This window comes from Oncorhynchus tshawytscha, linkage group LG13 (assembly GCF_018296145.1).
Source record: "Oncorhynchus tshawytscha isolate Ot180627B linkage group LG13, Otsh_v2.0, whole genome shotgun sequence".
NCBI lineage: Eukaryota > Metazoa > Chordata > Actinopteri > Salmoniformes > Salmonidae > Oncorhynchus > Oncorhynchus tshawytscha.
In genome coordinates, this window is record NC_056441.1 from 76,567,764 (window position 1) to 76,581,540 (window position 13,777).

The 13,777-nt window shown below is 43.3% G+C and overlaps 1 protein-coding gene across 6 annotated transcripts in view; it reads right to left on the reverse strand.

The window, feature by feature from the left end:
- The window catches only part of LOC112265705 (proton-coupled amino acid transporter 4), a 257,307-nt gene that overhangs the window by 227,579 nt on the left and 15,951 nt on the right, over positions 1-13,777 (reverse strand). For all 6 annotated transcript variants that reach the window (XM_024443256.2, XM_042296363.1, XM_024443258.2 and 3 more), the window contains 2 exons: positions 12,166-12,261; positions 10,430-10,514 (listed from right to left, as the gene is read on the reverse strand). In XM_024443256.2, the coding sequence (XP_024299024.2) occupies positions 10,430-10,514; positions 12,166-12,261 (181 nt within the window). The remainder of the gene's footprint in view (positions 1-10,429; positions 10,515-12,165; positions 12,262-13,777) is intronic.

A 13,777-nucleotide genomic window follows, 5' to 3' on the forward strand; every position in this document is an offset into this window, starting at 1 on the left:
CAACCTTCAGGAAGGAACCTTCCGATAGACCTTCAGATAGAGATCCCACTAAATCTACAGACTGCAATTAAGGCTACTGCATGTTCTCTCCGTGCCAGAGAAAAACAATGTAGGAGCTTATCATGGAAGTGAAGAAGTGGATTGGCCTCGTGCTTGTCGATAAGTGAAGTGGATTGGCCTCTTGCTTGTCGATAAGCAGCTCTCCCGCTTCTATCAACAACAAAAGCTTTTCCCAGAGAGAAACTATCAGAAAACTTTCAGGGATTGATGAATATTCAACACAACACCAGGGAGTGGACTAGAAATGGGAGGGGGTAGCGGAGAGGTAGGGAGGGGGGGCTCCAAATTATATCCCCATGATTCCATCTTATCCCACAGCTCAGACAGGTTAGAAAAATCAGGATTTCATTCAATTAGACTGTCTGCTATAACATTTTAGTCATTTAGCAGACACTCTTATCCAGAGCGACTTAAGAGTAGCAATTAGCGTTAAGTGCCTTGCTCAAGGGCACATCAACAGATCTTTCACCTAGTCGGTCGGGGGATTCAAACCAGCAACCTTTCGGTTACTAGTCCAACACTCTTAACCGCTAGTCTCCCAGTCCCAGAGGTGGAGCCCCTAGTTCCACTCTTCATACCCCTGATACCTCCTTTGTCCCACCTCCCACACATGCGGTGACCTCACCCATTACAACCAGCATGTCCAGAGATACAACCTCTCTCATCATCACCCAGTGCCTGGGCTGACCCCCGCTGTACCCGCACCCCACCATACCAGTCTGCGCATTATGCCCTGAATATATTCTACCATGCCCAGAAATCTGCTCCTTTCATTCTTTGTCCCCAACGCTCTAGGCGACCAGTTTTGATAGCCTTTAGCTGCACCCTCATAGTACTCCTCCTCTGTTCCGCGGGTGATGTGGAGGTAAACCCAGGCCCTGCATTTGTTGACTTCTGTGATCGAAAAAGCCTTAGTTTCATGCATGTCAACATCAGAAGCCTCCTCCCTAAGTTTGTTTTACTCACCGCTTTAGCACACTCTGCTAACCCTGATGTCCTTGCCGTGTATGAATCCTGGCTCAGGAAGGCCACCAAAAATTGAGATTTCCATACCAAACTATAACATTTTCCGTCAAGATAGAACTGCCAAAGGGGGAGGAGTTGCAGTCTACTGCAGAGATAGCCTTCAAAGTAATGTCATACTTTCCAGGTCCATACTCAAACAGTTCGAACTACTAATTTAAAAAATTACTCTCTCCAGAAATAAGTCTCTCACTGTTGCCGCCTGCTACCGACCCCCCTCAGCTTCCAGCTGTGCCCTGGACACCATTTGTGAATTGATCGCCCCCCATCTAGCTTTAGAGTTTGTTCTGTTAGGTGACCTAAACTGGGATATGCTTAACACCCCCGGCAGTCCTACAATCTAAGCTAGATGCCCTCAATCTCACACAAATCATCAAGGAACCCACCAGGTACAACCCTAAATCTGTAAACAAGGGCACCCTCACTCATAGACGTCATCCTGACCAACTGGCCCTCCAAATACACCTCCGCTGTCTTCAACCAGGATCTCAGCGATCACTGCCTCATTGCCTGTATCCGCTACGGATCCACAGTCAAACGCTCCCTAAAACAGTTCTGTGAGCAGGCCTTTCTAATCGACCTGGCCCGGGTATCCTGGAAGGACATTGACCTCATCCCGTCAGTTGAGGATGCCTGGTCATTCTTTAAAAGTAACTTCCTCACCATTTTAGATAAGCATTCTCCGTTCAAAAAAATGCAGAACTAAGAACAGATATAGCCCTTGGTTCACTCCAGACCTGACTGCCCTCGACCAGCACAAAAACATCCTGTGGCGGACTGCAATAGCATCAAATAGTCCCCGCGATATGCAACTGTTCAGGGAAGTCAGGAACCAATACACGCAGTCAGTCAGGAAAGCTAAGGCCAGCTTCTTCAGGCAGAAATTTGCATCCTGTAGCTCCAACACCAAAAAGTTCTGGGACACTGAAGTCCATGGAGAACAAGAGCACCTTCTCCCGGCTGCCCACTGCACTGAGGCTAGGTAGGCGCAGCAGCGCCTCTTCAACCTCAGGAGGCTGAAGAAATTCGGCTTGTCACCAAAAGCACTCACAAACTTCTACAGATGCACAATCGAGAGCATCCTGGCGGGCTGTATCACCGCCTGGTATGGCAACTGCACCGCCCTCAACCGTAAGGCTCTCCAGAGGGTAGTGAGGTCTGCACAACGCATCACCGGGGGCAAACTACCTGCCCTCCAGGACACCTACACCACCCGATGCTACAGGAAGGCCATAAAGATCATCAAGGACATCAACCACCCGAGCCACTGCCTGTTCACCCCGCTGCCATCCAGAAGGCGAGGTCAGTACAGGTGCATCAAAGCTGGGACCGAGAGACTGAAAAACAGCTTCTATCTCAAGGCCATCAGACTGTTAAACAGCCACCACTAACATTGAGTGGCTACTGCCAACACACTGTCAATGACACTGACTCTACTCCAGCCACTTTAATCATGGGAATTGATGGGAAATGATGTAAATATATCACTAGCCACTTTAAACAATGCTACCTTATATAATGTTACTTACCCTACATTGTTCATCTCATATGCATACGTTGATACTGTACTCTATATCATCGACTGCATCCTTATGTAATACATGTATCACTAGCCACTTTAACTATGCCACTTGGTTTACATACTTATCTCATATGTATATATTGTACTCGATATCATCTACTGTATCTTGCCTATGCTGCTCTGTACCATCACTCATTCATATATCCTTATGTACATATTCTTTATCCCCTTACACTGTGTATGACAGTAGTTTTTTTTGGAATTGTTAGTTAGATTACTTGCTCGTTATTACTGCATTGTCGGAACTAGAAGCACAAGCATTTCGCTACACTCGCATTAACATCTGCTAACCATGTGTATGTGACAAATAAAATTTGATTTGATTTGATTTGATTTGATAACACGGTCACCACCGATAAATCCATAATTATCGAAAACTTCAACAAGCATTTCTCAACGGCTGGCCATGCCTTCCTCCTGGCTACTCCCACCTCGGCCAACATCTCCGCCCCCCCGCAGCTACTCGCCCAAGCCTCTTCAGGTTCTCCTTGACCCAAATCCAGATAGCAGATGTTCTGAAAGAGCTGCAAAACCTGGACCCGTACAAATCAGCTGGGCTTGACAATCAGGACCCTCTATTTCTGAAACTATCCGCCGCCATTGTCGCAACCCCTATTACCAGCCTGTTCAACCTCTTTCATATCGTCTGAGATCCCCAAGGATTGGAAAGCTGCCGCAGTCATCCCCCTCTTCAAAGGGGGAGACACCCTGGACCCAAACTGTTACAGACCTATATCCATCCTGCCCTGCCTATCTCAGGTCTTCGAAAGCCAAGTCAAAAACAGGTCACTGACCATCTCGAATCCCACCGTACCTTCTCCGCTGTGCAATCTGGTTTCCGAGCTGGTCACGGGTGCACCTCAGCCACGCTCAAGGTACTAAACGATATCATAACCGCCATCGATAAAAGACAGTACTGTGCAGCAGTCTTCATCGACCTTGCCAAGGCTTTCGACTCTGTCAATCACCATATTCTTATCGGCAGACTCAGTAGCCTCGGTTTTTCTGATGACTGCCTTGCCTGGTTCACCAACTACTTTGCAGACAGAGTTCAGTGTGTCAAATCGGAGGGCATGCTGTCCGGTCCTCTGGCAGTCTCTATGGGGGTGCCACAGGGTTCAATTCTCGGGCCAACTCTTTTCTCTGTAAATATCAATGATGTTGCTCTTGCTGCGGGCGATTCCCTGATCCACCTCTATGCAGACGACACCATTCTGTATTCTTCCGGCCCTTCCTTGGACACTGTGCTATATAACCTCCAAACGAGCTTCAATGCCATACAACACTCCTTCCGTGGCCTCCAACTGCTCTTAAACGCTAGTAAAACCAAATGCATGCTTTTCAACCGTTCGCTGCCTGCACCCGCACGCCCGACTAGCATCACCACCCTGGATGGTTCCGACCTAGAATATGTGGACATCTATAAATACCTAGGTGTCTGGCTAGACTGTAAACTCTCCTTCCAGACTCATATTAAACATCTCCAATCTAAAATCAAATCTAGAATCGGCTTTCTATTCCGCAACAAAGCCTCCTTCACTCACGCCACCAAACTTACCCTAGTAAAACTGACTATCCTACTGATCCTCGACTTCGGCGATGTCATCTACAAAATAGCTTCCAATACTCTACTCAGCAAACTGGATGCAGTTTATCACAGTGCCATCCGTTTTGTCACTAAAGCACCTTATACCACCCACCACTGCGACCTGTATGCTCTAGTCGGCTGGCCCTTGCTACATATTCGTCGCCAGACCCACTGGCTCCAGGTCATCTAAGTCCATGCTAGGTAAAGCTCCGCCTTATCTCAGTTCACTGGTCACGATGGCAACACCCACCCGTAGCACGCGCTCCAGCAGGTGTATCTCACTGATCATCCCTAAAGCAAACACCTCATTTGGCCGCCTTTAGTTCCAGTTCTCTGCTGCCTGTGACTGAACGAATTGCAAAAATCGCTGAAGTTGGAGACTTTTATCTCCCTCACCAACTTCAAACATCTGCTATCTGAGCAGCTAACCGATCGCTGCAGCTGTACATAGTCTATCGGTAAATAGCCCACCCAATTTTACCTACCTCATCCCCATACTGTTTTTATTTATTTACTTTTCTGCTCTTTTGCACACCAAATGGTCATGTACACACCTGTACATGACCATCTGATCATTTATCACTCCAGTGTTAATCTGCAAAATTGTAATTATTCGCCTACCTCCTCATGCCTTTTGCACACAATGTATATAGACTCTCTTTTTTTTCTACTGTGTTATTGACTTGTTAATTGTTTACTCCATGTGTAACTCTGTTGTCTGTTCACACAGCTATGCTTTATCTTGGCCAGGTCGCAGTTGCAAATGAGAACTTGTTCTCAACTAGCCTACCTGGTTAAATAAAGGTGAATTTTTTTTATTTTAATTTAAATAATTATTTTTTTTTTTTTTTATAAGATAAGTTTAATGGTAGCTAGCAACTTACCTTGGCTTACTGCATTCGCGTAACAGGCAGTCTCCTTGTGGAGTGCAACTAGAGAGAGGCAGGTCGTTATTGCGTTGGACTAGTTAACTGTAAGATTGGGTCCCCCGAGCTGACAATAATAAAATAGGCAAAAATCGGCATCCAAAAATACCGATTTCCCATTGTTATGAATACTTGAAATCGGCCCTAATTAAATCGGCCATTCCGAATAATTGGTCGACCTCTAATACAGAGATGGGTATGTACAGGTAAGTGCCAAAATAAAGGATACACTTAAATAAATGAGAGACACAAGAGAGCAAGAGGTGAAGTGAGATGTTTTACTCAGCCCAAAATCTGTCCACGAAAATAAGCAGACGAATTGAGGAATTTTTGTGTGGAGGTCAATGAGAAAAAGTATTAAAGTTGGTCATCAAACTGAATTGTTAATTTGCTTTGAGAGGCTTATTTGATCGAATAGAAGTTTTGTAATGGTTAGGTTGTTACGAACGCACTGATAAGTGAACGCACGTGGCATGTTGGCAACTTTGAAAAATGACTATCGGGAGTTGTGCCCGTTGTCATGTATATAACCCGTTTTAGCATGAACATTGCCATTGAGGGCTTCCATCATTTTAAAGTAGGTGGGGATTCCAATGATTTGAGAGCAATCAGTCAATGAAGTAGAAAATTGACTACTTGAAAATGCAGATAGCTTCTGTGACAGCATGGGCAGCACTATAAAGGCAATAATGGCACAGATAAAAAGATGTATTTCCATTTTTAGAGCAATCGCTGGAATATCTTGTCAATATAATAGACATGTATAATGTGTGTGTGTGTGTGTGTGTGTGAGTGTGTGAGTGAGAGAGTGTCTCAGTCACCAGCTCTCAACCAAATTGAACACTTGTGGGCAATTCTGGAGTGGCACTTGAGACCGCATTTTTCATCAACACCAAATTATGGAATTTCTATGGACGAATGGTGTCGCATCCCTCCGACAGAGTTTCAGACACTTGCAGAATCTATGCCAAGGTGCATTGAAGATGTTCTGGCTCATGGTGGCCCAATGCTCTATTAAGAGACTTTTTGTTGGCGTTACCTCTATGTTCTGCTGTAGGTTCAATGGCATAGCCCCGAGAGTCTATTTACTACAGTAATGTATGCCTGCTTGTATAAACTGTGGAGTAAACTGAATATCTACTATGTTTATGTATGTAAGCTTGTTTGTTGTGGATGCCAGGAAATAAATTATGCAAGAGAGAGAGAGAAAGAGAGAAGAGGGTAGAGAGGGAGGGGGGATAGAGAGCGACAAAGAGAGAGAAAATATGTGTGGTATTGATTTCGTACAGGGCTTCCTTCCTAGCTCTAGACAACTAGTATTACATAATGCACACTGATATAGCCTCACATAATCCCATAAGGAGGAATAGTGCATCACCTCATAACTAAGCACCATAGAGAGATGGACACCAGTCCAGTTAGATACTACATATTGCACTTACATACACGTCCCAAAGAACTCCACTGAAATACAGTGGGGCAAAAAAGTATTTAGTCAGCCACCAATTGTACAAGTTCTCCCACTTAAAAAGATGAGGCCTGTAATTTATCATCATGCGTACACTTCAACTATGACAGACAAAATGAAAAGAAAAAAAAAATCTAGAAAATCACATTGTAGGATTTATGAATTTATTTGCAAATTATGGTGGAAAATAAGTATTTGGTCAATAACAAAAGTTTGTCAATACTTTGTTATATACCCTTTGTTGGCAATGACAGAGGTCAAACATTTTCTGTAAGTCTTCACAAGGTTCACACACACTGTTGCTGGTATTTTGGCCCATTACTCCATGCAGATCTCCTCTAGAGCAGTGATGTTTTGGGGCTGTTGCTGGGCAACACGGACTTTCAACTCCCTCCAAAGATTTTCTATGTGGTTGAGATCTGGAGACTGGCTAGGCCACTACAGGACCTTGAAATGCTTCTTACGAAGCCACTCCTTCGTTGCCCGGGCGGTGTGTTTGGGATCATTGTCATGCTGAAAGACCCAGCCATGTTGCATCTTCAATGCCCTTGCTGATGGAAGGAGGTTTTCACTCAAAATTTCACGACACATGGCCCCATTCATTCTTTCCTTTACACGGATCAGTCATCCTGGTCCCGTTGCAGAAAAACAGCCCCAAAGCATGATGTTTCCACCCCCATGCTTCACAGTAGGTATGGTGTTCTTTGGATGCAACTCAGCATTCTTTGTCCTCCAAACACGACGAGTTGAGTTTTTACCAAAAAGTTATTTGACGGGCCTGTACATGTACTGGCTTAAGCAGGGGGACACGGGGGACACGTCTGGCACTGCAGGATTTGAGTCCCTGGCGGCGTAGTGTGTTACTGATGGTTGGCTGTGTTACTTTGGTCCCAGCTCTCTGCAGGTCATTCACTAGGTCCCCCAATGTGGTTCTGGAATTTTTGCTCACCGTTCTTGTGATCATTTGACCCCACGGGGTGAGATCTTGCGTGGAGCCCCAGATCGAGGGAGATTATCAGTGGTCTGGTATGTCTTCCATTTCCTAATAATTGCTCCCACAGTTGATTTCTTCAAACCAAGCTGCTTACCTATTGCAGATTCAGTCTTCCCAGCCTGGTGCAGGTCTACAATTTTGTTTCTGGTGTCCTTTGACAGCTCTTTGGTCTTGGCCATAGTGGAGTTTGGAGTGTGACTGTTTGAGGTTGTGGACAGGTGTCTTTTATACTGATAACAAGTTCAGACAGGTGCCATTAATACAGGTAATGAGTGGAGAACAGAGGAGCCTCTAAAGAAGAAGTTACAGGTCTGTGAGAGCCAGAAATCTTGCTTGTTTGTAGGTGACCAAATACTTATTTTCCACCATAATTTGCAAATAAATTCATTAAAAATCCTACAATGTGATTTTCTGGATGTTTTTTTTCCTCATTTTGTCTGTCATAGTTGAAGTGTACCTATGATGAAAATTACAGGCCTCTCATCTTTTTAAGTGGGAGAACTTGCGCAATTGGTGGATGACTAAATACGTTTTTGCCCCACTGTATATCCAGTAACTATAATTTATTGAATATGGACAATGATAAAAAGATGAGTCCTCTATCTCTATGGCCGGTTGTTGACACACGTATCTGCCCTCTCATTGGCTAGAATGGTAGCACCAGATCTTGCCTCCTCCCGCCTGCCTTCCATCTTTGAGGATTGAGGATATGTATTGCCATTGTTAAAGCGGTCACTGGAACATCGTCAATATAATAGAAAATCATTATTTTAATAAACTATTTTTTTGTAAATAAAGTACTATAATATAAACGACGTGGGCACACCTCTAGTATGGACCAATGGCTGTCCAGAATAGGATCCTGGCTATGACATCAAGCTCTAAAAGAACAAAAGTTGGCATGGTGCACATTCCACCTCTGGCTAAATGGTCGCCATGGATAAAAACTGAAAATAAGAGTTTAAAGACTTAATTTACAGGGGAAACAAAAAAGGTATTTGAACCTAGTTTGGGAATAGAGTTGTACCCACAATGCAACAGGCCAACCAACCAGCGCTATACAGATCATTAAAGCAATCTAAATATTGTATCCAATTCCTCTATTTACTTTTTCTAATTCAGAACAACTAGACACTCATATCTCATCTGCCATGTTCGAAAATTCTAAAGCTCTGGTGGCTTTGCCCCGTTCAACCCCACTGTTTGTTTAACTACCAATAGGATGCTTTGCTCAGCTTTTGACAAATACATTTTCTGTGTGTACTCCTATATGAGTGTAAACAATTAGTATATTGAGCCTAAACACACACAGAGAGACCCGGGTCAGCAGTAAATGTTTCCTGATGAACTGAGATCAGAGAGTACGTAGTACGGCAGTTCGCAGAAGGCCTAAGGATGCTACATGTTTGGAGTGAGGAGTTGCAACCCAATAAATAAATAACTTGATTATAAATAGAAAGAAATAGATTTTTAAAATGTTCCATCGTAAGTATTTAAGAGTTTCAGTCCATTTGAATATAAGATTGTACCATACTTCATCACTATGATAATACAACTCCTGGCTATGTCCTACCAAATAATCACATTGGAGTTTTGAATTAAAGAGGCACTGCATGAAGTCTTTATCGTTGTCCATATGGAAATGGTTGACTATCTATGCTAGTCCATAAGGAAGAGATCACCATCTAATACAGTTTATAAATTGTGTGGGAGCACGAGAGAGAAAGAGAGGCTGAAATAGTCAGGCAAGCAGAGAGCTCAGAGATGAAACACCACTAGCGTCTCCTAGGGAACGTTGTGTGTCACTGCAAGTCAAACATTCAAACAGCTCAAGAGTTGAGATGACAAGAGGTCATCCTCCAAACACACCATCTAATTGTACATCACCAAGCAACCGGGATTGATAGGTTAGGCAGCTCAGTTGAATATGGGTTATTGGTATCAGTGGTATACTGCCAATATACCATGGCTAAGGTTTGTACTTAGGCACGATGCAATATTGGCCAAGTATTGACCAATATACCAAATATTGTCCATATTTGGTCAATATTACGTCGTACCTAAACCCCAAAAAACCCAGAGTAGCGTATTGCTATTATAAACTGGTTACCAACGTCGTTAGAGCAGTAAAACTAAATGTTTTGTCATACACGTAGTATATGATCTATTATAAACTGGTTACCAGTGTCGTTAGAGCAGTAAAACTAAATGTTTTGTCATACACATAGTATACGATCTATTATAAACTGGGTGGTTCAAGCCCTGAATGCTGATAACATAACATACCACGGGTATGACAAAACATTTATTTTTACGGCTCTAATTACGTTGGTAACCAGTTTATAATAGCAATAAGGTACCTCAGAGGTTTGTGGTATATGGCCAATATACTACGGCTAAGGGTTGTGTCCAGGCACTCCGTTATGCGTAGTGCATAAGAACAGCCCTTAGCCGTGGTATATTGGCCATATACCACACCCACCATGCCTTATTGCTTAAGTATACCACGGCTGTCAGCCATTCAGGTCTCAAACAACCCAGTTAATAATACCAATTCAGTATCTGTACAGGATAGATTTGGTCAGTGACACACACATATGCTTTTGATAGATAGGAGTACAGAGACACTTCCAGTCGTTTGTTTGATTGGTAGGCTTTTAAGAACACGCCATATTGGTCTATATTTGATAGGTGGGTATACGGAGACTCAACACACATCTGTTTTTGATTGGTAGGCTTTTAAGAACAACACACTGGTCTGTATTCGATAGGTGGGAATAGAGCCTACCTGTTTTATATTCTCTGCCAGGAACACAAAGTATGCACTGCAGAATCCCAGCTGTGTCAACACCAGGAAGAAGTTGACCAGGTGCCTAGAACAGGACAGGAGGACATGACAGGGACAGATAAACATGTTAAAACAGCTCTTAAATATCTGGATGGCTTGTACGATGTTAGAATACAGAAGTTCTGTTCTGTATTACCATTCTACTCTTTAATATTTTATTCTATGAACATGAGGCCATTGTCACTGCTAGCAAGCCATTTTTATAAAGTAGCAATAAAACCTAATCAGAATCCTGTCTTGACTCCTCCCCCAGCCTGTCTCTAAATATGTTCCTCACTATAGCTGGTGATTAGCTGATCCAAAATTAATCCGCATATCATATGTAAAACTCAGAAATCTGGTGATTACACACTGATATTACTGTTGCCAGGTAGTACGCTACCGCCGTTGTAGCCAGGTAGTACGCTACCGCCGTTGTAGCCAGGTAGTACGCTACCGCCGTTGTAGCCAGGTAGTACGCTACCGCCGTTGTAGCCAGGTAGTACGCTACCGCCGTTGTAGCCAGGTAGTACGCTACCGCCGTTGTAGCCAGGTAGTACGCTACCGCCGTTGTAGCCAGGTAGTACGCTACCGCCGTTGTAGCCAGGTAGTACGCTACCGCCGTTGTAGCCAGGTAGTACGCTACCGCCGTTGTAGCCAGGTAGTACGCTACCGCCGTTGTAGCCAGGTAGTACGCTACCGCCGTTGTAGCCAGGTAGTACGCTACCGCCGTTGTAGCCAGGTAGTACGCTACCGCCGTTGTAGCCAGGTAGTACGTTACCGCCGTTGTAGCCAGGTAGTACGTTACCGCCGTTGTTGCCAGGTAGTACGTTACCGCCGTTGTAGCCAGGTAGTACGTTACCGCCGTTGCAGCCAGGTAGTACGTTACCGCCGTTGCAGCCAGGTAGTACGTTACTGCTGTTGCTTACAATAAGTAACGAAAGGTTTCATTAAGATATAATCAATGAAGTCAAACTGAAGCCTTTGAGAGGTAGTGCCGAACAATCAGTCATTCTCAGACCACTACTCAAACCTTGTATTATATTCAAACGCTACATTAAATGCACTTTTTCCTCATCTATAACACTTAAGCAACAGTAAGCATTCTGCTGAACCAAAACAGTATCTATGAATCTCAAATGTAAGGCTGTGGTAGTGAATTTAAGTGAGTTAGCCCCAATCAACGGAGAGTGCTGTTGGATTGTCAGTTGAGAGTCAATTCATAAGATGCACTTCATAAATGCAATCTATTATCATGGGGGAGTCGCGTAGATTAGAGCTTCCCCTATGTCAAGCATGAGCACACAGCAGGCGAACCTCAGTACTGAACTGACTGTAGAGATATGCATTGTTAACCATCCCTCCTTTAAACTTCAAACTATGGCTACCATCCCAAACTGCCTGATTTACCATCATCGATTCTTACCATTAGGCCCTTGTTGACCTTTGGTATTTGATTAGGATACCCATTAGCAGTTGCAAAAGCAGCAGCTACTCTTTCCGGGTTCCACACAAAACATGACATAATACAGATCATTAATAGACAAGAACAACTCAAGAACAGAACTACATACATTTCTGTCACAGATATGAGGGATTTGAATAGCTTCTAGCACCCACTGGCTCTAAGAGGAGTCATGTGACTACAGCGGTGATGGGTCAAAAATTGACCTCCAGATGAAGAGTTCTCATCTCACCTCCCAAATCTGGCACTCTTCCTGAAGCACTGGTAGGAGCTGTGCTCCATGGAGAAGGCCACTGTGTCACTGTACCCTAGGGGAGGTCTCTTCAACCTGGGGGAGGAGAGGAGGATGACTGTCACACATTTTGTACATATTTGGTGTCACAGAGAGAGGCACCAAGAGATACAGTGACAAGAGGAAGATGGACCACAAGATCTGAGGGAATTAAAAGACAAAGTCTCTGCGGTCCTGTTCTGTCCTTATTGGGTAGGCAGAGCGACAGACAAGAGGACAACAGAAAAGAGCGAGAGACAGAGAGAGAAGGGGTGGTAGATTGCTGGAAACCAGACAATGGAAGATTGCGACGGCAGTCTGAAAGCGAGTACATTGTGTTCTGGTTTGGATGAGGCGATTACAATATATTACATTACAGTCCCATCACTCTGCTGTGGATAGTCACTCTCTCCAACGCTCTGTTGAAATAATTTGTCATTATTATTATAAATCATTATTACTACTGTAGGCCAATTTAATAATCTAAACCGTTTATTTTTAATTTTTAAATAGCCTATACAAAAAGAGTTTGTTTCATTTTGTTGAGACAATTTCATTGGCTAAATCAAGTTCAAACTTTCTTTAATTTTGTGCTCCGTATTTAGATGAAGGTTAAAAGTAGGCCTGTTGTAAAAGAAATAGCATTAGCCTATTGCTGTCATTTGTTGGGTAGGCAATCGACTTTGTTGATAATTAATTTAATGCCACAATAGAAGAACCTACTTGTATTTTCCCTATAAACAATGACTTGACTTACTTTTGATAATAAAGTTAAGCAACTTTTGTGAAGGTTTGGTGTGGTATGGTTATTATTAGGCTTAGCTACAGCAGGCCTATGAAGGCAGTGTGCACCAGAACTTGGGGTGAAGAAGAACTTGGGGAGAAGAAGAATTCTTTAGGAGTTACTAACAATATAATGGTTCTCTTTATAAAAATACACTACCGTTCAAAAGTTTGGGGTCACTTAGAAATGTCCTTGTTTTTGAAAGAAAAGCACATTTGTGGCCATTAAAATGACATCAAATTGATCAGAAATACAGTGTTGACAATGTTAATGTTGTAAATTACTATTGTAGCTGGAAATGGCAGATTTGTTATGGAATATCTACACAGAGGCCCATTATCAGCAACCATCACTCTGTGTTCAAATGGCACATTGTGTTAGCTAATCCAAGTCTATCATTTTAAAAGGCTAATTGATCATTAGAAAACCCTTTTCCAATTACGTTAGCACAACTGAAAACTGTTGTTCTGATTAAAGAAGCAGTAAAACTGGCCTTCTTTAGACTAGATGAGAATCTGGCACATCAGCATTTGTGGGTTCAATTACAGGCTTAAAATGGGTAGAAACAAAGGACTTTCTTCTGAAACTCATCAGTCTATTCTTGTTCTAAGAAATGAAGGCTATTCCATGCAAAAATAGCCAAGAAACTGAAGATCTCGAACAACGCTGTGTACTACTCCCTTCACAGAACAGCGCAAACTGGCTCTAACCAGAATAGAAAGAGTGGGAGGCCCCGTTGCACAACTGAGCAAGAGGACAAGTACATTAAAGTGTCTAGTTTGAGAAACA